We start from the raw sequence: 26,241 nt of genomic DNA on the forward strand, positions 1-26,241 counted from the left end.
AAATGTCAAAAACTGTGAAAAATGCTCATCACAATTTCCAAGAGCCCAAAGTGACCTTAAACTCCTTTACTCTTATCAATATCCCAAAAACCACGGACTCTTCGTTTACTGTCATAAATAACAGAAAGCAGTAAATCTTTACATTTAAAAAGCTGGAAGCAGCAAATGCTTGACATTTTTTGTCAAACATTATACAACTATACAGATAGTAAGCAACTGATTTTCTTTTGCTCAACTAATTGTTGCAGCTCTAAAGTCGAACTATTTCAGTAACATCCCAAGTTGTTGTTGTAGTGACAACAGCAGCAAGTTGTGTTAGTTCTAATGGTAGTAATGGCAATAACAGTAATATTAAAACAAGTCAAACATTATTCGTTATACTTTTGTTGCTAGTAGTTACCTTTGAAGAACGACTCCCACTGGCCCATGACCCTGCACTCGTTCTCTCCTCCATATCTGTGAAAGAGAGATTGAGAGATTTAGATGAAACAAAACACAACAAAGTGCAGTTTAGAAAGGTGTGACTGTAGATAATTAAAGTTTGGGAAAACAAATGACCAAGAAAACAATTTTTTAAAGGGGCAGTTCACCCCATAATGAAAAATCCATATTTTTCCTCTCATCTGCAGTGCTGTTTATCCATGTACATTGTTTTGGTGTGAATTTGGATGTACCAGAAGCAAAGTGCCATCTAGTTCCATTATATTCAAGAGATTTCTACAGCCGATATTATAAAAAAATCTCTACCCCTTTAAGATAGTCCAGTAAGTTTAAACTTTAAAAATAAAATAAAAAAAAAAAGTCTGGACCTACAGCAAAATATTTTTATCGCAGTCATCATGATGACTGAAAATAAAACCAACAAGCAGGAAAAAGATTTGCCAAAGAAGTGTGGTCATTTTTAATTCATTGGACCAAACTGAAAATCCACCTTACATTCTGCTGCACTTTAAACCTCTGTTATTATTCATCAGTTAACATTTACTGTGCGACCGCTATAGTAAACATCTTCTCACATCCACATTTTCATCACTCACATAATCATGAGAGTGATCATCTCTCTCATCACATCATTTTCAACACTTAATACTACATATAATATTACTGTACACTGTCTGGAACCAACTACAGCAGCGTAAATCTCTGCATGCTCTATCTCATAAAACATTATTGATTATGATTGTAGAGCCTTTAATGTGTCTCAGTGAAATTTAATGGTCCTTTAAGCTTCCTGCAAACCACTAATCCTCTCAGTCGTCACACTGGATCCATGATGTTATATCTGTCAAAGGTCGCAGGTGACCTGTTAATGGTGCTAGATGTAAAGTCCGTGGATCGAGATATCATAGGTCATCGTGAGGGGAGCATTAATATCTGCACTAGAATCCATAGCAATCCATCTAATAGTCGTTGAGATATTTTAGTCTGGACTGACTAGCAAGATCCAACCACAACTTAACACATGTAAGAATACAGTTCATCACTTTGGTGGAAAGTAAAGTACAAAATGTGCGACTTTGATACAGGACCCAGCGATTCACATCACGCCTTCTTCACCGTCAACATCTCTTCCTTACTGAAACTATGTGGTTTTAGTTTTCTAAGCGTAACCAAACCTTGAGTACAATGTTGGCCATGCAGTGAACCGTCACATGAATCATTTTTGTGGTAGCAATTGGACACTGACAAACAACCTGATTTGCTGTCTAAATGGGATGACTTGTTGGAAAATACAGACGTACAGAGGGCAAGAGACACTGACACCAACAGACAGGGAGACAAAGACAGACAGAGCGAGGGACGGATGTATTTTGTACATGACAGGTAGATCAGGTCATCTAGGCTGACTCAAATGTGCAAACGCAGCTCTCGCTTACAGTATGTACACACACACACACACACACACACATACAGACACACACACAGCTTTTCATGTATTGTAGTGCACAAATCTCTCCTCAATAGGCTCTCCATTGTGTCAGCGTGTGTATAGTGAGCAGCTTACATTCATTGTTGAGTCATTTGGAATGTCAGCTTATCATTATGTGTGTGTGTGTGTGTGTGTGTGTGTTGTTTTTTTTTTTTTTTGCTGTAGTCCAATAGAAATATAAGGAATAAAGGCTTAATTTAAGGCAGACTGACTTGACTGTTTAGATTTAATGAAGACACACCTGTCCGATTTGGGAACACATACTTGAGAAAACGTGTTATGATTTGATTAGGGAATACACTCTTCACTCAGCTGGACACACAGCGGGATGTCTGAATGAAAGTACACCACATTGGATCGACTGGGTTTGGGAAACACACACCTGATCAGATGGCTTTAGGCACAATAATGATATTCATAAAAAAGCATTGCAAGTAATGTGTTTTAGGTATCACTATCACATCCAAAGTTTTGGTGGTGTGAGAAGGAAGACTTGTTTTAAGCAGACTTCAGCCTGCAACCTATCAAGCTGATCAATATTTTCTAATAAGATTTTTTTAAATATTCAACTTGGGCCAGCTGTGTACTTCATGATTCCCCTTTGGATGCATAACATTTAAAGATACTGGACTACAGTTTTACACTTTGGCAACATTTATCCTAAAAATGAAGCCTGATTCGCAACAGTTTAGGAGGAGACGGGGAGGAAGAGGAAATAAAAGTAGAACAGGAGAGTTTGATGATAGCAGGTCCAGATGCATAAGTGTGTAAGTGTAGGTGAAGAGGGACAGGATGAGGGGGGGAGAGCAATTAAAGAAACCATCTTTCAGTATTGAAAAGTAAGAGAGGGAGAGAGATTGCAAGAGAGGGAGGATAGGAAGAGGGGGAGAGAAAAATACAAGTTGGTGTGCAAGAGTTGAAAGATGTGGAGGTGGAGGAGAGAAGGAGGCATCCATGTGTCCTGCACCTGATAAGGCCTCCGATTGAGGGCTATAAATTACACCAGAGAGAGGGAAAGAGGGAGAGAATTAACACACAAGCAGGAAAACACACGCTCAAAAGCACACACACATACCTCTCTCTCTCTCTCTCTCTCCCTCTCTCATTCACACACACACACACACACACACACACACACACACATTCAGTGCAGGTCATCTATCATCAGTTAATGAACTTAGACTGACAGACAGCTCCATGTCTCTCACACTGATCCTATTAAGACCTGCTTGACACAAAACAGACTCCTATTAATACAGTTAGCGTGTGTGTGTGTGTGTGTGTGTGTGAGATCACTGAGGACAAAAACAGGCCTGTATCTGAGTATGACCGTATGACTATTGAGTCACTCTTTCTATTACTTAAAAAGGAAGATTTGTTAGTGTGCGTGAATTTAATCTTTTTTTGTCTTTTTGAAATGACCTGTAGACTACAGTCACGCTAGAAAAAGCCTATGAGTTTCTCCATTTTCCACACAACATTGCATTAAATGCCACAATCTCTATGATTCGCTTGACAAGTCGATTGTGGACCCCTTCAAAGATGGATCTTAAATTGCAGTATAAAAGTATTTGAATTTAAACTAAACAATGAAATTAAACTGCAGACTTTCAGTTCTAAGGATGTCCACACTGGGCCAACAGTGTCAGACTATACTATGGCAGGATAAGGCAACCAAATTTTTAGCGACAAACAGAGGAATGTTCTCAGCTAGTCTGGCTGCTACTGAACACCATGACACTTGTAGCTTGGTTCAGTGGGTCAAAATCCAAAGAGAAAAATGACCACTTACTGCAAACACCAAGAGACATGAACATTAGGTCATATGGACTGACAGACAAGTTATTAATTGGACAATTTTGGTCACAGTCATGCTGCACTTTAGTGAGCCTTAGTTTCTTTATCTTCCCAGATGTCACAAAAAGGAAAAAATAACTGATTATAAGTATCACTGGTCCACCTGGTCATCATCCTTTCTAAAAAAAAATGACAATTAGATAGAAACAGGATTAAAAACAGGTGTCGGCACCATATAATCATGGCATGACAGTTACTGCGTGGTCGTCAAAATAAACAGCACACCTCTGTTTGAGCTGCTTTTCACTTTCTGACGTATCAGGGAAAACCCCTGCATTCACCTGATCACCTGATGTTACCTCTAACAGACATTCACTGTTTTCTCAACAAAAATGTGGTGTACGTGACATAACATGAAAGCATATCGAAAATTGAAGACCTTTACGAACACACACACACACACACAAATGTGTTGATGATGGTAATAAATGGTCTCTGATTGACAGAAATGAGGACAGTGGTCACGCTGCGAGAACATCAAGCTTGTTTGTGTGTGTGTGTGTGTGTTTGTGTGTGTGTGTGCGCACCTGTGTGAGCTCTATAGGCCCACTGTTCTCATCTGGTCTCCAACTAAACTCTATAATTAACTGTAGGCCTGCCCCATCCCCCAACACACACACACACAGAAACGTCAGAGAGCATGGATATGTGTATGTGTGTGTCAGCTCTGTTGAGGTATTTATTTTTCTCTTGAAATCAAAAACACTTGCTAAAACATTACCCGTAAACTGAAATGTTCCTGAAAATTAAAAATTTGTTTTGTTTTGGTTTTTTTTTTTAAATGTCTTCTTACGCTTTTTGCACTTGAACATGTTGGCTCATTTCAGTGCTGAAGCTACTCTTTTGGTTCACTCGCTAAAACCCACTGGAAACTATCTGCTCAGCATAAAACAGCATATAGTATTTCACAGTGTTCACAGGAAGGGAAACACATTAGCAGAACTATTAAGAATTACTGAGCTAGCATAAGCAACAATGGCCAACATGGCTGAACAGAAAAGAGCGCCACCTATGGCCGCTCACAGTAATTCAAATGAAACACATGCGACAGCCCTGTCCGCGCTGTGCGAATGACAGGTGATGAGCGAAAAGCTGCTGGAGTCAACATTTACACACACACAAATTGTTCAGATCAGAATATCTAGTAGGACAGGGGAGGAGAGGAGAGAGACAGGGGATGGAGGAATGGAAACAGGAAGGAAACAGGAAAAGAAGAAAATAAGAAGGGAGAATTTTTTGAATGTGAAAAATATGAAACAACAATGACACAAAAAGTGTGACACACTCAGTAAGTCATTTTATATGATGCAAAGAGAAGCTTCTTGTATATTCACTGAACTACATTCATGTTATTATCCTGGGCAGTCACAAACACACACACACACACACACACACACACACTAATATGAGAGTAAGAATTAAGAGTCAGATTACGTCTCTGTATCTTTTCCTTTAAAGCTGCTTAAACTGTCTAACCCTCACAATCCCACTTTGTTTGCATGCGCATGTGTGTGTGTGTGTGCGTGTGTGTGTCAGTGTGATTGGACAAGAGGAGGAAGTGATGTAATGACCACATTCAGGAAGTCACACATGTCCTGTTTTGTTGCATGATTCGTGCTCTCTCTCTCGTCTCATTTTTCCTTTCCTTGCTCCCTTTTTTCCTTTCCTTTCCTCAACCTCTCTCTCTCTCTCTTTCTCTCTCCTGTCCCTCTCCCTCCATTTCTAAATTCTCCATTTTCCCTTCTATTCATCTTTCCATCCCTCATCTCTTCATCCCTTTTTACGTGTACCTCCATCTCTCCATCTTTTCCTTATGTCACTGCTGTTATTTTTCTGTCTTCCTGTCCTTGTGTGCTTCCTTGATTCTTCCATTCTCTCCTTCCTTCCTTTTCTCCTCTTTTATTTGTTTATTGGCTCCTTTCCTTCCTTCCCTCACACCAAAACAATCATCTATACTGCTTTCTCATCTTGTATTGATATTCATTCTTTACTCTTTTCTCCTTCTGTAACTTCTCGACTTCTTTTCTTTCTTCTGTTCATTTTTCCCTCCATCCTTTAGTACTTTTCTCTTTTGTCCCTTCCTCTCTCTTCCTCCCATCTTTTCTAGCTTTTAATGCTTTCTGTTTCCTCCTTCTCTCTGCCTTCTTCCTCCTTCTCCTCCTCCCCCTTTCTGTACATTCTGTGATGCACTCCTTCCTTTCTTCTGTCCTTTCTCATCCTTTTTTGATGTCTTATATCGCTTTCTTTCCATTTCTCCCTCCATCTCCCAGTGTTGCTGGTTTGAATATTGGGACTCTCAGAGTGAAGACCCCCCCATCTGAACCTGCATGAGGAGCCTTTGAGCAAAGCTCGGCAGCAGACGGCAGCTCCATCTGAAGCTTGATACGCAAAGCTCTCCCATCCCTCTGTCTCTGTGGTTACGAAGCTCTGATCGAGAGGACAGTTGGAGATGAGGATGGAGATGCCGCATCAATTGACATCTTGTTACCATAGTAACGAGTAGAGAGGACACGAATGACGAGCATCAAGGCAGATAAACAGTGGTATATGATCCGAGAGTAGATTTTCATGGAAAGAAGACAAATACCTGTATCATCAACGTTTTTGTGGTCGGTTTGTTATTATTGATGCATTTTTGCTGGTTGTTGTTTTTTTATTCCCCCCACAGATGATTAAATTCTCTTTAAAGATGAACAAGCAAAACTGAACTTTCATGAAGAAGCAGAAAAATTTACTTTTCCTGTTACCCAATCGTGAATCGAATTGGTCATCAATAACCTCAGTCAATGATATCATTAGATCTTCATTTGAGGCCAACAGAAGCTGAAAAGGTTGCAAATGTAAAAATAAGAAAATTAGATGACATATTAACTTAACTATATATATAGCAAATTCATCTCTGCAAAAGACAAGGTTACAAGCTAGCATTAACTTCCTCTACCAGGCCAGACATACATGAATTCACGAGTACACACTCAGCCAAGCTCATGTCAAACCCTCAAACATTATAAATCAGCGCTGCGAAACTTTCTCCACAGAGCACCTAATATACAACCCTGTCTCCCAAGGAGTACTTTAACGATAGTCTAATAAATGTCAGAAACGAAATGGTGCCAATATGTTGCTTTTCATCAACATGGAAAGGAACCTCATATTAAGCATATCTACACGACATTTACTACAACACATCCATACCCGAAAACTACAACATGACTGAAGTTCAGGTAATTCCAAGGGCTTTTAAACTCATGCAAAGATTTTGTCTGTCTCTTAGAAATTATGGTTAAATACTGATTTGTTTAGCCAAATGTGTTTTATAGGAAACTTGACATCTCTTATGAGGTTTGGTTTGATCAACAGACAAACTTTGATTATGGTTAGGGAAATATCTTTGTTTCAGTTCAATGTTAAAGTAAACGCATTCTGCTTCACCGCCTCACGCTTCAAATCACCTCTGACCTATTCTGTCTCAAACCCAGACCTCTGCTTAACCTGACACGGTACTGAACACGTAACTAATGCAGACCGTTCAAGGAGCGGATATGCTGCAGAGTGAATCTCTTTCCTGGTTACACCTGCAGCATACGTGTTGCCCGGGGTTGTGTGACTCACAGGCAAAACAAGACGATGAGCTTTCATTTTGGGATTGTGTGGGACTGTGGCTTTAGTTTTTGGAGCCAGCTCACCACTTTGAAACTTCTTCACCACGTTTGTGTCACATGGGTAGATTAACATCCATAGACTACAGTAGACTATGAAAGGGATTAAGTTAGCAATCGCCAGATGGTTCAGGCAAAATAAATGCTGACAGGGTGACCAGGACAACAAACCTAGACACCATGAGCCACTTTTCTGTGTTCAAATCTAGTGTAGAAGATCTAAAGAGAATTATATAATATTTTGACATGTATAGAGTGTATCTCAGTGCTGCATATGCACCACTTAAACGCTGTTCACACCTTTGTTGTAGCCAGTTTCACTGGTTAACATGGAAGTGTTCCAGCACCAGGTCTGTAAACATTATGTGTTCAGTGTAGCTAAAACGTTACTTTGAGAGTGCATACACAGTGAGATGCCGGCCAGTGACAGCTTCAGTATTAAGTCCATCAAAATAAAAGCACATACAACTCTGTTTCTGTACACCAGCTTCGACTCACTAAATGCTTTCCACTATTTTGCCTTCATCAGGGTGGCGCCCTCAACAGAATTGTGTGACATGCTTTAACTGTGATGTATTTTCACTATTCTTAACCAAATTCCTCAATATAACCATTAAAGTTTCATCATGCTTTAATTGTTGCTGGTACATGTGCTAACGTTATTTTGTAATAGTAATTATAACATAACATTTTCCAGGAGATATTACACTTCCTAAACATAGCTGTATATGAACCAAATTTCCAGGGGACTTGAAGAACCTCACTGCATGTGGGTTGCAGATGTGAAGCTGAATGTGAACCGTGTGCTATGTAGCCTTGGGTATTGAACTTCAATACCAAAATGTTGCCAAAATGCCTTAGCACATTGACTCGAATGGACTCAGAATAAGTGTCATTTGGACAAATGCTGCCAGTGAGCCTAATTCACGCTGCAATTATGATTCCACCAAAACATATTTGGAAAAACAAATTTATTGCATAAAATGCACTTATGGTTTTCTCAAGCTCCAAAGATTCTTCAGGGAAAATTTAAGAAGGAAATCAGAGTTCAAAAGGTTAATGAGCACAATTTCATTTGTGCGGTTATGTCTCATGCACATTCAGTGAGTCTTTCAGAGTGTCAGAGTCAGAAAATGTTTTTCTGCAAACACACACACATACGTATGCACACACACAGAGGCCAGCGTTTCCTGTCATTAAGCAGCAGGGCCGTTCTATAATTAGAACATCTGGACCCAACTAAGTTTAGTGCCAGTGCCCTCACACACGCACAGACACACACACACACACAGAGACACACTTTTCCATAAGGTTCCAAACACGCATACGCACACAGACAAGCCATGCAACCACAAACAATCCACACAACAAACATACATGGAGGCAAATGCACACACGCACACACACACACACACACACCAAAAAACCTGTACAAGCTTCATATATCAGTCACTTTAGTCTTTTTTTCGCTTTTCTTTAAAAAAAGCACATTAAAGCAAGAAAACAAACAACAGCTTGGAGAGCTAATGGCACGCTAAATGAAGAGAGAGAATAGCTCATGTAGACAGAGAGAGAGAGAGAGAGAGAGAGAGAGAGAGAGAGAGAGAGAGAGAGAGACAGGGAGGGAGATACAGAGAAAGTAAGAGAGAAAAAACATTAGCAAGTTCAAACACACTTTTCTTAAATCAGCCCCGTTATGTTTTTTTTAACACAGCCGAGCTCAGAGGCCTTTCCAAATAAAGAGATTAATATTGATAATAAGAAGGCAGTTCCTTTTTGTTTTGTTTTGTTTTGTTTTTTTTCCATCTCTGTGTGGTGGAGGAAGAATAAGCGGCGCAGGCGATTCCTTTGACAGACCCCCTCGTCTCTCCACACAGGCCCATGTGAAGCTGAGCCAACTGTGGCTTAGATCTCTACACACCATCACAACCAAAAGGAACAAAAGGAAACTCCAAAAAAAAAAAAAAAAAAAGGAATAAAAAAACTGTGTGCAAACTGGTCGGAAGCTAAAAAGCAGCAGAGTTAGCAAAACTTTTATAAAGACTAAGTGAGAACAATTCAGATGAAGGCACAGAGCCAAAGGCTGGCTGGAAGCTAGTTACAAGCAGAATTAAAAAAAAAAAAAAAAAAAAAAGAGAAACAGGATTTATTGAAGTGGTTACTGATTTAATAGTGACATGATTGTAGAATAATGACTGGAACATTTCATGTTTTAGTAGCTTTATCAGAATTGTTGCAGCCTTCTGCAAACGTGAATTCATGTTTGAGATTCTCATTGAAGCACTACTTATTGCCATAATCTCTACACATACATTCATCCATACTGTGTACAACACAAGCCAAGGAAACAATTTATTTAATACAAATAAATCGAGGTACCATGATATATTTTCTCCTGTATGTCACTTTAGACAAAACATACCAAACAAAAATGAGCCCCCAAGGCCAAGGAAAATGCTTGCTTAGACTGGCTGGCAGAATCATTTGCTGCACACATTAAACATATGACCTATTCTAACTTAACTAACGCTTAGCTCAGCTCAGTTCACAAATCTGATTATAATCTGTTCCAGTTTTCGCAAACTACATGTACTAAATCAGGGTCAGCTCTACAAAGTGGAGGTAATACACCTGTACACCACAGTGGAGGTAATACACCTGTAGATGTTGGGAAATTGCAAAATCACTCCAATATCTTGAGCTCAAAGTTACAGTTAAGCTAGCTAACAACTGTCAATGAGCTGCTAAAAACACATGGATGAGTGGAATGGATGGACTAAAGGCAAGACGGCCAACATGCTGAATGACACTGCTCTCATCAGTTCCAAGAGCCACGACAGCATGTTATGTCTTCCGTGTGACTGCATGTACTGAAGCTGGAGTTTCTTATTTCTTGTTGTTTAAACATGCCAGGTTGAATCACCAGGTGTAGTTAATATAGGGGTAACACTACTTCACAAGTAATAGCTGGATCAGGTCATTTTTTTCCCAAAAAGTCAATGTAAATGAAACTAGGCCTCCTCACACTTGTCATTTAAGGGTCTCATATACAAGTGAACATCTTGGCCAATTACAAACCTAATTACAGTCCAGTGGATCACAGTATTGCATCTGAGGCTATCTAGTATTTACAAAAAAGCCAGAGGAAAAGTAGCATGTGCACAATTTAGTTACTATGATAACAGGTAACTGTGGGAGGCTAATAATACATGAATAAAACACACAGATGAACAGCATGGATTGACTACGAGCGAGACAAAAGTTTTTCTCCTTTTTACGAGCTCTCACTCACGCCACCCCCTCACCCATATGGATCAATGCTCTCTCACCCACACAGATGATTCAGCAGCTACACTGATCAGGGATCAGTTAAACACTACCACATGACTGTAGATTTTGAAGTCGCTGGAGCCACCCTCCTCCTGTTGTTTTGTATGTTATAGAACAATAGCTACTTTCAGTGCACTACTTTCAGTGTGACTTCAGCTGCCATTATCAGACACTTAACTCCACTGATGTAGTTTCAGTTGGGAAAAGTGAGAATATATCAGTATATTGTTCAAGAGGTATAAATCCATGTTTGTGAAAGTGAAATCCTTACTTCCTGTAGTATGTTTGTGCTTTGTGAAAGTAGCCACTTACTGTATATCTGATAGTGGCAGCTGACATGACAATGACGTTACGTGAGATTACTTTCCAAAGTTTACATTTTGAGGGCTTGTTAGCACAAAATATGACTTAAAAATACTTTAAGATATTCCCTTAAACACCTGTGTCATGCCTTATTTTTCTCTAGGCTGTCCCCGGATTCTCTCTTAATAGACTCACTGAACCAATCACAAACAACAGTCAGAGAGAGGGAGAGAGAGAGACAGGCGGAGGCAGTGAGACAGTCACGCTGACACACTGTTTCGGAAGAGTTTTTGTCATACTGAGTCTGTGAGTAGATTTGTGTTTGACAATTCAATTAAGTCTTCTTTCTCTCTGTGGAGGTTTTTGTGTTTGTTGGCTTTATAAAACTCTATCTCATAGACACCTGGCAGTTAGAGCTAATACAAGCAGAGGGACGAGTCAGCTTAATCATACAGAGAGAGAGAGAGAGAATGAGAGAGTGAGAGAGGAGCCGAGAGATTTCTGAAGCTGGAGAAAGTCCAGTGGGTTGGATGAGGAGAAGCGAAATGGTCTCTCAACAAGTGCAGAGAAGCCTAGACAGTAAATCAGGAAACAGTTGTGCTGCATTAAACAAGCTCAGAGAATTGTACCTTGACATCTGCTTTTAATTAGTGGGGAAAATAAAAAAACATAACTCCATCCTCGTTTCTAAACACATGAGCAGGTGAATCCTCCTCCAGCTACCTGTATCATCTCCCCCTTCCTCACTGATGACACTGCAGAAACAAGAACTGTATTCCCATAATGCTGCAGCATTTTGGCAAGCATTAGAGCTCCTTTGTTTTTTAAATTCATCTGCTGGGCACACAGTTACCCTGTGGTGTGTTGAATTTAGGTCACTTCATATGCTTGTGGGGTGGTGCACCCAATCTTTGAATAAAAAACATACCATATTTTCCCAAAAATAAAACAATAGTCAATTATAAGAAGCGCTTCAGATAATAGCCGGCAGCATGGCCAGCTCCCATAATGTACATTTCTCTTGCTTTGATTTACTAAACTCAACAGTATAATTACACAACTGTCAACACTTTGTTGTTCTAGATTACACATCTAAAGTATTATCATCCTATTTTAGTCACAGTGGGTGTATGTGTGTTAATAACTCAGCCAACTGTAGTCTGTAGTACAAGTGCGAGACTTCACAAAGTTATCTTTAAAGGTAGCAAGAAAAATCAAATGCGTGTTCCAAACCATCAGTTGTGACAGTGCAAGAGCCCTGTTAGCTGTTTCTCCCTGCTTCCAGTATTTCCGTCAAGCTATATCAGCCCTAGCTCGACACTTAACACACACACACACGAAACTGTCTCCTCACTCAACTCTTCGCAGACAAGCGGACAAGAATATTTCCCAGAATTTCTTGTCATGTCTGTATTGTTTATAATGAATTCTAACACTTCTGAGAGCAGCAGGATTGGTTCACCTGAGGCCTCTAAGGAAGCTTTAACATTAGGCTTTAAGGTTAAAATTGTCACACTGATACTGTTCATCCTGAATCACACCTTTACTGATTTCATTAACACTAAAAACAAGCTTTCCTTCTTGTATTCCTCCTCATTCCTTTCTTCTCTCTCATACTCACATCCCTGCCTCCTCTTGCTGATCCTCCCCCCTCCTTCTCCCCCCTCCCACCCCACCTTCTTTCTTCTTTCCTTTTATCTTCCGCCTCTCCTAGCTCTTTCATGGCGTCCTGTCGTCAAGTGTAAACATGACTGAGCGCCTGAACCAGAGGGGTTCGACTCCTATCAGCTCTTCCTCTGCTCTCGTCCTCCAGTCACGCCCCTCCTGCTGATACCGCTGAGGAAACGGCGAAGTTCACTCGCTTCACTTCACAAAATAAGAAATCAGCCGATGGAAAAGGTGACAACTGCTTTTATGAAACAAAAAAGCAGAGAGAAGTCTGAAGAGGATATGGTGCATTTTGAAAGGAAAGCAGGGAACTTAAATAATTTTCAAAATCATAAGATAAAACCATGTTTTCTACAGTTGATTTTAAGATACTTTTATTTTGCCAGAAATCACTATGTCATAGCACATTTTGTACATTTTTTCTGTTTATGATTTATGGATTTAAACATTTTATTTTTAGCCTCCTTCAGCTCATAGTTAGATGGAACATATAATGTATGACAGCGTGAGTCAATAAATAATTCATCCCATATTTCTGCAACATCTACTTGGATGGGTGAAAAAGAAAACCCAAGATTTTTCCTGATTATTTGATCTCAGACTGATGCAGCAGTAAGACTCTGGCAAAGGGCAGAAAAAATGTGCATCAGAAGCTACCACACTCTGACACGATAAAGTTGAGTGTCATGAATCTTTGTGGTTGGGATTGGATTAAAAATAGCCGCGCATACGCACACACTCGCACCACATGCACCTGTACAGGAAGGACTCTCTGCATTAGTTATGTAGCAGTGGGTTTTTGCAGCAGTGATGGGGAAGTGAGAGCGGGGCTCAGGTGAATTCCATCAGCTCTAGCCCAGCCCACTAATAACAGATGACCACTGAAACCAACACAGAATTAGCAGCCATCTACTGAGAAATCAGTCACATACATCAGTCACTCTGTGAAGAAAGAATCAATCCAGAACCTTCACAGCAGCCCATTCAGACTGCTTCCTCCTCTACTTCATTTCACGTTACGTCTTCTGAGGCATATTATGAGGTACCAAATACTGAATATGTCAGCTTGGTGCTCAGTGGCTTCTTGCTGTTGTTTTTTTTACAAACACATCCATCACGTTAAATTCATTCTATCTGTTGCATGAACTTTTCCTTTAAATTTATGTTGACTCTAATCACAAAGAACAGCTGAGGCTGATGATCGTTAGTTTTACAGATGTTTGCATGTAAGCTGAAAAATGATGATAGCACCATATGAAAAACAAAAGTTGCGACTAATTTCATGGCAGTACATCCAATAAGTGCTTAAACACTTCACTAAAACCAAAAAACGTTGCGAGATAAAACGTCAGGAGACAATCCTATTGACAGGCGAAGCAAATTTTGTGAGTCAACATGTAGATGTTGAGATACTGCACTGCAGATACTGAATATTTTTAGTGAACCTGCAACCTTGATGCTTGGGCTGTACAGATCCATGTGGTGCTCACACTGAATGTAAGAGCAGTTTTGTCCTGTGACAATTAAAATAAAATTTATTTTAAAAAAAAAACTATAAAGGTGGATATGTGTTATCTTTTTTATTTTTTACAATTTCTAACCAAACTTTGACCATGATGGAAATCAGACAAGTCAAGCTCTTCACAGTCAACCAAAATTTCTGACCTTCAGCTAATCCATCCAACTGTCCGACAGCCAGACTGATTATCGTTCTGCTGCCCTTCAAACTGTGTGTCAAACAACAACCCATCTGGCAGAAATTTGGTCACACTCTAAAATTAGTAAGGCTCGACTCGAACCCGAACCTGAAAAGTGTCTGTGCAAGTGAAAAACTTTGACCTCGTGGTGACACTACATTTGACGGCTGTCCGTCCACTTCAGTATTTTTCTCAAGGAGAAACAACTTAAAAAAAAAAAAAAATCAAGCAACAAACATACTGACAGATATCTTCCATGACAGATTTCCCATTGATTTTTATAATTTAAAAAATTAGCATCATAGTCATTCATTTTCAGTCAATTAAACTAAGCGATTAATCAACACAATGTTTCAGCATTAATTTAGATGAGTCAGTTTTAGACGTTTTGCATCTTTGATCGCTGATCAGAGAATGAAAACCAGCAAAAATACAGAAGAAAGAACAGAGTGAGACTAGCTCTACGTGGTTAACAAAGAACTAACACTGCTAATTTTGGCGATGCACTCAACACACACACACACACACACACAACACAGAATGATTATAAGTGAGACTGAAACTAATGTGTTGTCTATTTCTCTCTTCCAGTAATTATTTAGAAGTCTGTCAACAGAGATGCAAAGAGCGAGAATCCGCACCTCCACATCCTCTTTTCTTTTCTTTTTTATTTTTTTGGGACTTTCAGTAAGCTTTAAAAAAGCAATCCAAATATGGCATGTTTGGTTTTACAAAATTATGACATTTCTCACTATTTTCATTTTTTTTAAGATAATATGAACTGATTGCTAAAGAAATTGACCGATTAATCAATAATTATAATAACTTTTCCACGTCTAACAAATCTTTTATTGGAAACATTTAAGAGTTACGAACATCAGTTCTCATGTGTACCGACAAGATTTAAAGCTACAATGCTTCATCATCTGAATGCCATACATTTGTCTGATATGACAAGAAGTCACTCATGTACATTTCCACTTAATGGCATTGATGCCAGTGTATGACGTTACTTCTGCTTCCTGTTTCTGCTTGCTGCGTCGCTTCACTGAACCTGCTGAGTCAAATATTCAAATCTAGAAAACTGCAACACAGTGAATAGAAATTGTGTCCAGTGCGTACAAGTGCCATCCTCGCTGTCATTCCACATTTTATTTGCTTAATATATATGCACATATTTATTTTCTTATTGCATGCATCTGATATTAGTGTGTCAAGCACCTTATTTATTAGTAATGCAAAGTTACTATTATTTTCATTTTCATATCTTCTGTTCAGCTTGTTATATATGGTATTTTGGGAAATGTGGGGAATTCTGACAAGAACTTGGATGATAATTTCTTATGATTAATTGCTGATTAGTTCAGTATTTACGAGTGATTACTGAAAGGTGAAACTGAAAAGCAGAGAAAGGTAAAACCACCCTCTGTAAAATGCAGATTCCCTGTTTTCTCCCCTGACGAGGTGGTAACGAACAGCGACCGTTAGCACAGACTGGGGAAAGGTGCATCATGGGATTGCCACCTGGATGGCACCTCCTTTTCTGGAAACGAGGAGTGAGAAGCCGCTAACGAGTTAGCATGTCTGCATGGGTGCAAGGCTGCAGACACACACACACACACACACACAGAGTGACACACAACGCAAACACAACAGAGCAAGAAATACAACATACACACACTAGGAAACAAGCAGAGGAAAACACACACGCAGAGGCTACTGCAAAACATTTTTCTCAGTCTCTCTGCACTTGTTGATTAGATTTCTGCAGAAGGAGGAGTGTGTGCTCCCTTCTATCAGAGCAACAACAAACACTGCCGTCTCTCCCTGTACACTCAAGGAGCAATTCTTCAGGTTTCTGTACACTGCAGGCTGAACAGGCTGTTCATAGGTTCAAATACCTCGCCAGCAACCGGGAAACTGAAATTCAGAAATCACGTTTAGACCTGTCACATTTTCAAAAAAATGTGGCACCCTGAGGAGCCTCTTCACTCTACAAATTGCTTGTTACATACTGCTGAATGGGCAACACTGCTGATAAGTGTGTATTTAAAGGAATAGCTCGCTAAAAAACTATGAACACAATGCATCATAATCCACTTTTTGCTCTCCCTCTACATCTTTTGTGTGTACCAAATACTCCTAGTTCTGGCTAAATACACTACTTCTGCTGTTGGGTTACACTGACTAAAAAAAAAAAAGCTACAGCTGTATAAAAGACTTTGCCACTTGGTCCTCAGGCCTTTCTTGCATAGACCTTTAATCCCTGTCCCTTGCCTTCCATCAATATGAGTGTTGTGCATTACTGCCACCAGTTTCATGCTTTTCCACTGCTTGACAGCCACCTGACCGTGAGAAACAAGACTGCTAGCGACTTCACATGGGTGAAAACAATGCAGGGTATAAAATACACTTTTTAAAAAAAATAGGCAAATTTATTATGCGGTGGGAAATGCTGTTTAACAATTTGTTAGACCTCAAAGATAGACACAACATAACTTTAGTACTGCTGGGGTCCTCTGACTGGTGAACTCTTCCCAGGTGAGCTTTATACAGTGTATCAGGTTTGTGTCTGAGAAACTGAATTTCACTTGATGAAGAGCTAAGCACAGAAACACTGTCAATAAAACATATAACTGAACACCAGTGTGCAAGATGCATTGGCTCCTTGTATTCTATGAATCATCTCAAGTCTCCATGGATTTACTTTATGATCCCCTTTGGGTGGACCATAATCCGCCAGGTTGGGAAATACTGTTTTAGATCAATGTGGGAATGTTGCTGCTTGATTCCACCACGCCCAGCTGTGTGGCGTTTTGGCTGTGAAGTGGCCGCCCAGAGCTGTGAATGCGGCCATTCTGTACAGGGCTGTTGATTCCACCGGGTGCTCCGCAACACATTTCAGAAACGTCCCAGAAGCGTCTCTCTGCTCTGAAAATACCCATCTAGTCTGTTTTTGACAGAAGCCACATCAAGCTGCACACATCAGATCAAACGAGGCAGGAAGTCAAACACAGGACAGAGAATCCACTCGGTTTTCAAAATAAAACTCCCTGTACAGAGTCACGATCGTATAGCACACCAAAACCGACTAAATGAAACCATTTCACTACGCACAGTATTTACCCATAGCAGAAGCAGAAAAATCAAAGAAAAATGATCAAATCAACAAAATCTGAGCAAGTCAACAAAGCATGCATTGTTCTTAAGTCAGCCTTTTATTTTGAAACTGTGTGCATCTGAACAACTCTGTTTATCATATTACATTTACTTGTCTTACTAACCCCCCTCACTTCAGCCTCTCTCTCTCTCTCTCTCTCTCTCTCTCTGTGGGTCTCCCACCCCTCTGTCTCTCTCTAGTTAATCATGCTCTGTTTTTGCCTAATTAAAGCTTAATGCAGAGAACAACAGGTCTGGTTTAAATCAGAGGCTGTGACTAAAATCAATAAATAGAAACCAACTTCATCTCTCTCTGCCTCTCTCTGCCTCTCTCTCTCTCTCTCTCTCTCTCTCTCTCTCTCTCTCTCTCTCTCAACCCCCACCCTCAACCCGCTGTGTTTGCTGCAAAACTGTATCCCATGTCTTTCACTAACTACATTAGAGAGCAATTACAGCTTAATGGCTGTCGAGATCCATTATCGACATTCATCTAACCTTTAAATATTTCAAGATAATACCGCTTTAATTTGTGAAATTTAATGGAGAAAGAGAGGGAGGGAGGGAGGAAGAGAGTCTTCTCTTCTTGTCCCCTGGTGACAACTCTCTCTCTCTCTCTCTCTCTCTCTCTCTCTCTCTCTCTCTCCCTACTTCACTCTTTACCTCCGTTTCATACTTCTTCACTGCATACTTTCCCATGCATTACCTCTTCAAGTCTTTTTCTATGACGCAGTTCTTTCCTCTGCATCCCTCCTTCCTACTCATCCTTGATTTCCATTTTTCCTTTCCAGTCTCCTCCCTCTCCCTTCTCTAATCTAAAACTTGAAGAGTGGATGTGCTTTTTAACTTTTACAGCATCTGTTTTAAACAAACATCAGGCTTGTGCACATTTTTTTGTAGCAGTTGTTTAAAAAAGAGGTAACATCAGTGTGGGGTGACAAAAAAGACGAAAGGCAGACAAAGAGAAACTGCTCAAAGAAGACGGTGAATACAGACGTAGATCAACTGTCACACAGTAGTTGAAAAAGATAAATACAAATAATATCGTGAACACTTTCTAATGCTGTCTACTGTTAAGACACTGAAAGCTGTGGTAAAACATACTCTACAATAACATTTTGTCTCACTTTGTGATTACGTTGTTCCTCATTTTGCCAGCCAGTCCCTTGGAAACCCCTGAAAGACCCTTGAGATGTCCTGAAAACCCCCCTCTTCTCTGAAAACAACCATGTAACTGAAGCTAAAGAGAGGGGACTTCAAATCTTAACAGTCCACAGGTGGATTTCAAAAGAATTCAGGAGATAACAAGTCAACTATAGAAAATATACAACTGTAACTGAAAAAAAAAAAATCATACATTGAGTTAACTAATTGAAATAAAGATTAAAAAGAAATATGAAGCTTACATCCATTGTGAGTGTGTTTAACATGACATGACAGATTTGATGAGATTGAGAAGATTCTTCCCTGAGAAACACACTGAGCAATAGCCGCTAGTAGCCAGCTACCTGGCTGAGGCCAAGCCTTGTCATAAAACCATATCCGGCAGTACAGATAATGCCAACTGAAGAACACAAGACTGAACAAAACAACAAGAACAGCTACAGGCACAAACTATGTCTGTCTAAAGTCAAAGTTTGAACTTCTTTAAAGAGAGTTGTTTAAATGAATAAATTAAATGGACCTGACATCTAATGTAAGACAATAATAATATGTAGTTAATAGTGATATATTTCATTGTATATGCTGTGGGTTTTCTGGAACCAGTATTTCTGTATATGATTGATATATGATTGCAAATAATTTTATTGATTAATTACTACTAACTGCTACTAATTGCTCCTGTGAGTCAAGCTCCACCAACTCTAGAGTCCACATTTCCCATAATGCAACTTGCTAGTGTTTTTGTAGGCCCTCCCTTTCTGGTAAACATGCACATTTTTCAAACTCCCCAGCACCACTTTATAACGCAATCTTTCTGTTCTAAAACCACACTGTAACGGTTTACTTTAGGTTCTGACTTAAAATCAAGTTGATTTTCTCTGACAAAAAACTTTGCCTTCAACTGTTAACACACAAAAACACACAATACATAAAGAAGCGTTCCAATGATGTGATGTGTAAACCACTGCCACACAGTTGTAGTCTGTAGAGAGACTGTCAGGCAGCCTCAGCAGAGTGAGGATGCAGCTTGTTAAGGAAACAGGTAAACATTTTCAGTGCTAATTTGCTCCAGTTTGTTTGCCATCAGGCCAATTTGTATTGTTGCAAACCAAACTCCACATCCAACCACAGATGAGATTCATAAAGTGTGGCTGAAAACAGCAGCAATCCAATTAATTCACACTTAACATGCTGCACATGTGTGTGTGAGTTTTTCATCCTCCGAGTGCCTGCTGTTATTTCACTGGGCTGTAGTTATTTTTAAAATATCCACAGTGAGAAAAGCTGTTGAAATAATCCCCAGGACAGCATTTTTCATTGCGACTGCAGGTAAAACACTGATGTGTGGAGGTACAAACACAGCCATAGGTCCCAGTCCTCCCATTAATTCCAGTAAACAGCAGCCCTTAAGGGTATTTATTCTGGCTTTTACAGTGTGTGATGATTACAAATGTTTAAAAATGCTTGTTATGAAATATGTGTGTGAAAAATTTAACTACATATCTAGTTTACAGATACAATTGCAAACCGCAGTAATCCAGTGAAGAATACATTTTTTTGTAATTTTACAACTCTCCAGTTTTTCAGTTGTGTCACATCAAGACATAACTGCTTTTATGTGTGCATCCTCCAGCACTACGGATGTAGTATGTGACAACACCTCTGTGCGCACGTGTCCAGCAGAGTAGGTGGCATAAAATGGTCAAATTTATTGAACTGTGACCTGATCTGTACTGAGATCTGGAAGCAAAGCCAATCATTGCTGGAAACTGCTTGAAATGAAAGACGGATAAAAACTGCTGGTGTTTCTAAATGTCAAGAAATGCACAACAACAACCTGGCATCATATCGAGACCAGAAGGCCAAAATGACACTGGTGAAATGCAGATGCAAACACAGGTGATGTTTGAGTCTGCCAATCATAACGATTTAGTGATATCATTGTCAGTATCCAATCTGTGTGAGCTGATCGATGCAATCTGCACATGCATGAAAGTGGTCAGTTGGTCAAAGATTGCCTCAAATGTGCCTGTTCAAAATGACTTGAAACGTGAATAACTGATCCTATTCAAAATAAATATTTCAAACCAAGACAGCAAAATTGTTTTTAATAATTGGAAAGGTAATAGTTCACAAATATGTCGTAAAAAATGCACTGAAGTTCGAATTAACCTTATTAGACAGTACTGGATTTTCTTATTTTTAACAATAATAATGGCAAGTATTAGGAATTGATTAAAAATGAAATCAGGATATTTACAACTGAATTTAACAAGGACTCATCTAAGAAGAAAAGATCAAAAATAGAGAATAAAAAGTATTTCAGACATCACATGTAGCATGTTAAGAGCGAGAACTCTGATAGAAGATTACTTCTATTAGAGTATAACTATACATACTGAATGGACTGTATGGAATGAACACACAATTAGCCTTCAGTATCCGTCTTTGACTGACAGGATCGCTTTCATGAATGTGCAGAATGGATCTGGAGGCCGGTACACCATTCACCAGCACCATTAGCACTGAATCGAAGGCTCCAGTCGCAACTGCAGGTCATGTGATCACATGGGTACAAAAATACTTATTCCCAACACAATCATGACAGAAGAAACTAACGTCAATAAATGAATTCATATTTCCAAAGGTCACAAGTGATTCAGACAGGGGAGTTGCTCAATGTGCCTCACATTCAACTTTCCAAACAGTCCTTTGGTTGTGTAGCAGTAGCACAGCATGCTGGCTATGCTCGGGGGTGGAGAACGTAGGTTTACAATAGCTACAAGTGTATTGGCAGGGTCTGTCATACAGACAAGGAATGGTTAGTTAATCAAACACAGACTTCAACACACATACACACACACACACACACACACACACTCCAGGACTCCAGAGGTTTCAGGGACCAGATGTCAGAAGGGCAAAGCGTGACACTTGACTAAGAGCAGGCCTCACAGGAGAGTGTGTGTGTGGAGTCAAAAGCCGCTGCACTCTATAACTTCATTGATCTCAAGAAAACACCCACACCCACTTGCACACATGCGCACACACACACAGACACACACTAAAGTGAAGGCTTCCCTTTGAAAACCACATAATACATGTCTGGGCACGCACGAAGGAGAGCTCTGCTGCTCTGTCTAAACACATTAAAGCACGTCCATGTGTGTGTGTGTCTGCATGTGTGTGTGTGTGTGTGTGTGTGTGAGTGCGTGTAAGTTCGACCGTTCAAAAAGCAAGACGACAACAACAGCAATCATCTGAAGAAAAAACGGAATTAACTTCTAAACAGAGCAGTGGTCTTCCTGACGGTTTTCAACTGAGCTGAAGCTCAAAACACTCCTTCCATCCGACACGTACGCCGACATGGATATGAACCCTAACTGTAAAAGAAACAACAACAACAAAAAAACCAACAACATGATTTTCTTGTCCACCATTCTAAACGATAAATCTGTGAAAGGACACCTTCAACAATTGCAAACAAGGCCAGGTACCGCTCTCACACTAATGCACATGTGGAAAGGGTTGCAATGGGAAGACAGACAGGAAGATAGAAGTTCTTTGCATAATGGGTGAGGTGGCTAACTTTCAACACTGTCTCTGCAAATCACACTGAAAGTAAACTCTGGTAAACTCTGCTGTGTGTGTGTGTGTGTGTGTGTGTGTGTGTGTGTGCGTGTGTGAGACTGTCAGACTCTATAACTGCAATCATTATGTTAACAGAGAACAGAACCTGCTGCTTCACATTTCACATTATTACTATTAAGAGTACAGCGGTCTGGTCTACACACTTCAGTACACACAGAAAAACACAAATGGCCGTGCTGAACAAAAACTTCATTCATGCAAGCTCACACACAAAGACAAGATTTGAGGAAACAGTGATCAAGTAGTAGAGAATAAAATCAAACAACAAGCAGATTTCATTGAAACCGCAGTTTAACATAGCCTTTAAGCCGCTGACTGGTTTGAGAAATGAATATGTCAGGCTCACTGTAGTTTCGGAGGAGATTCTGATCCCCAAAAAAAGTATGTTTTTTTAAAAATGGGACTGCAGTCTGAAACTCTGACTGAGTCACAGTGCAATAATGCATGTGGTTCGGTGCTGCAGCAGGATCCTACAGAACATACTCATCAAAGGCTGTTATTACTGTACTTTGAAATGTATGTACATATGCATGTTCCAGTAAACTACATGTCTTTAAATATGGCACCAAGTCTCAGTCTGAGCTTCAGTTTCCGTTCAGTTGTTTTAAGTTTAGGTCCTCGGAGGCAGCTTCTCAATAAAGCTAATGAACTCTTTTAGCATTTCTTTAGGTTATTTTCACTTTTTTTACTTGATGAGAGAAAATCGTCAATGACCAAGCTGATGCAGCAGTACTTTTTCTCTCAATACAAAATATGAATCTTGAGATCATCAAGGAACACAGCTGCAGTAGTAATGCAAAGGATATTCATGGTCCTCAGAGATGTGAAACCAAATTATTCTGGTGATCCTTTGACCTTTTTTTTCTAGTGCCACCATGAATTTGACATTTTTGTCTCCAAGTTAAATGTCTCAACAACTATTGCAGGGATTATCATGAAACTTGGTTCAAACATTCATATCCCTCTCAGGATACACTGAAATAACTTTGGTAATCCTTAAGTCTTTCATCTACAATCTGGTCTGGCATGGCCAGACCAATTCACCAAAGTCTATTAGTCTCTCAGTTCATTTTCAAGGGGCATTATCAGCAGGGCCTTATCAACATGGTGCTGCACACAGGCACAGACCAAAACGCTTCTACACATTATTAATTGGACCTACAACCAATCAGCAACAAAACGCGTTTTGTTTTCTTCAAATCTGGACCATTGATTGTATATAAAGATGGACGACACATCTAGATTGCCCCCTGGTGGCTGGCTCCAGTACAGCTCATAAGCCTGTATGGGTGGATGGATGGATAACTTCTGTCTTTCGTGTAATTATTACCAAGCTAATGTATGTTCAAGTGTTCTGACAAGTCTGGTTTCAGTTAGTTATTTAATGCGATAAAAAGGGAGTGAAACTTCACATTTGATGGCTGAGCACTACATATGTTTGGGTTAGATCAGCGTATGGGCAGGAACCATATCTGGCTGTTCCATCATCTGATCATAACGCCACCAGTGCAAGATGGTAGCACTGGTATTTGAGATGTTTTAGCTTCACTTTTGTACAGTGGAAGTGTAAACACGTTGACCATCTTTGTATATGTCAGTGGCACAGAAAAAAAAATACTGAGAGATTACATTAAAAACAACTAGGAACTACAATCCAGTTAAGCTGAATGGCAGTATGATAGATACACCACACACCTCTACAATACACAATAACTCAAGGTAATCTACTGTTTAAAACATGCTCACTCCCCTAAAGTTTATTCTTATGCAGAGTTCACTTTCTGCACCTGTTGTGATGGCCAAAAAAGAAGAACAGACGTGCAGAAGGCTTCAGACAGAATTTATGCAAGATGGCTGCCACTGCACGCACATTCATCCACACTTATACACTCAGGCACATCCACACATAATTCAAACATGCAGAGCTACAAATTAGAAAGAGCTGAGTAAATGTCGAGCAGGGTTGGGGGTAAAGGGTCTGCGTGGGCCGTGTTTGGGACAGAGAACAGTCGCTACTTGTTTTATTACCTCATGATGAACACCTGCAAAGACTGAGGAGGAGGAAAAAAAAGAGGTTGAGGGCAGACAAAAGGCTTACATCTGAGAGATAGAGAGAGAGAGAGAGAGTGGCAGTGTGGGAACGCCTGTGAGTGTGTGTGTGAGTGTGTGTGTGTGTGTGTGTGTGTGTGTGGGGCTCAGGTTACATTCTTACAGACAAGCTGCCAAATGAGTCCGTCACATGGAGCTCGCACGGTAAAACACACACACACGCACACACATGTCCACATATAGAATAGCTGCTTGAAGAACATATTTGCTTAGGCTTTGAACACACCCCAAGTAAGTACACAATATGACCAAAAGTATGTGGACATCTCTCTCCACATAAATTGCTGTACTTGTGATCTGTGGTGATTTGTCATGGTTTGGGCCCAGTAGTTCTTGTTGCAGATTACTGGCTCTGATTAATCTAATGCTTCAAGCCAGAATTCCCAATGTCTAGAGCTGTTTGACAAAACTTTGCTGAAGTCAGAATTTCTATTTTCAAGCATTTTTGTCTTCAAATATTGAACACAGAACTGTGTGTACTGATCCAACAACTGATCTGATAACCTGTAATGAACAAGAAGGATGATTTTTTTATTAAAAAAAATATGCACTGTTCCATTTTGCCATATGTTTTATATTTTCTCTCTCACCTTGAAAAACAATGACCCTTATGGTGTTATTACATCCTTTGTTGTGCCCATATGGAGAGTCTGGATATGGCTACTAGGTCTTCAATAAAGAAGTGAAAAGACATATTTGTCTGAGATTTCTAGTATTAGTACAACCATTTCACTTCAAAATTACTTGATGTGTTATTGCGTAAAAACATATTGTATTTAAAATAAGTAAATTCAGGGTATACAGTCTATTTTCAGGACAAAAAGCAATGGTGATGCAGGGCTATTGGCTCACAGCTAAAGGGTTGATGGGTCAAACCCACCGGCTGGCTAGGGCTTTGCTGTGTGGAACTTGCATGGAGTTTCAAGTGTTCATAGATAAAAATGAAGGGACAGACAAATGTAACTATTTCAATTAGAGTTGTACTTTTTTGATGATATAATTTCGAAGACAATGGCAGTAGCATTCACATAACTTAAGCATTTTCCTACATATTGAGAGAACATTTTAATGTTTCAGTTTGCATTTTGATTTGTACAGCCACTCAATAAACAAATAAATAAATAATGTTATGTTGTAGCAACATGTATTTTTTTTTTCTTTTTTGACTGAGTTAGGCCATCATATCCCCCCGTTTCAAGTCTTTCAAGCTAAACATGCTTTTCTTTGTTTTATTGAATTTTGAGAGCATCACACTGAAACACGCATGCTCTCTGTGTGTCCTTTCACAGTTAAAAAAAAACAACTTTTTAATTCAAGCTTATGTCTGAAATTCAGGGTAAATTCTATTCTATGAGAAAAGGTAACAACTCCACAGCTCTGGAAGTGCAAGTACTTTTTCAGCGAAGGAAATGGTTTATTGAGGAAACAGGGAGTGCAGTTCTTGTTTTCCTGAAATTATGGCATTGTCAAGTTCACTTTGTTCCAAATTCCTGATTTTAAGACACAGATAATACTTTTTCCCAGAGAGGTATGAGGAATGTTTCATTTAGGGAAACAAGATGGTCTTAATTAAATTTCACTGTTCAGACACATGGAGAAATACACTTAGTTAACACTCAGAGATTTATTATTTGACACACACCCCCACACACACATACACTACAGTGACAGACCCCTGGTCTTGCCTCCCCTCTTACAAAGTCACTGAAGCAATTAG

At 39.6% G+C, this 26,241-nt stretch overlaps 1 protein-coding gene across 13 annotated transcripts in view; it reads right to left on the minus strand.

Moving 5' to 3' along the window:
• The window catches only part of LOC124051630 (transcription factor 4-like), a 211,781-nt gene that overhangs the window by 158,754 nt on the left and 26,786 nt on the right, over window positions 1-26,241 (minus strand). For 12 of the 13 annotated variants that reach the window (XM_046375193.1, XM_046375200.1, XM_046375187.1 and 9 more), the window contains one exon: window positions 401-456. The exons of the other annotated variant lie outside the window; for it this stretch is intronic. In XM_046375193.1, coding sequence (XP_046231149.1) covers window positions 401-456 — 56 coding nt within the window. The remainder of the gene's footprint in view (window positions 1-400; window positions 457-26,241) is intronic. 13 annotated transcript variants of the gene reach the window in all.

This window comes from Scatophagus argus, chromosome 20, assembly GCF_020382885.2.
Source record: "Scatophagus argus isolate fScaArg1 chromosome 20, fScaArg1.pri, whole genome shotgun sequence".
Classification (NCBI taxonomy): domain Eukaryota; kingdom Metazoa; phylum Chordata; class Actinopteri; family Scatophagidae; genus Scatophagus; species Scatophagus argus.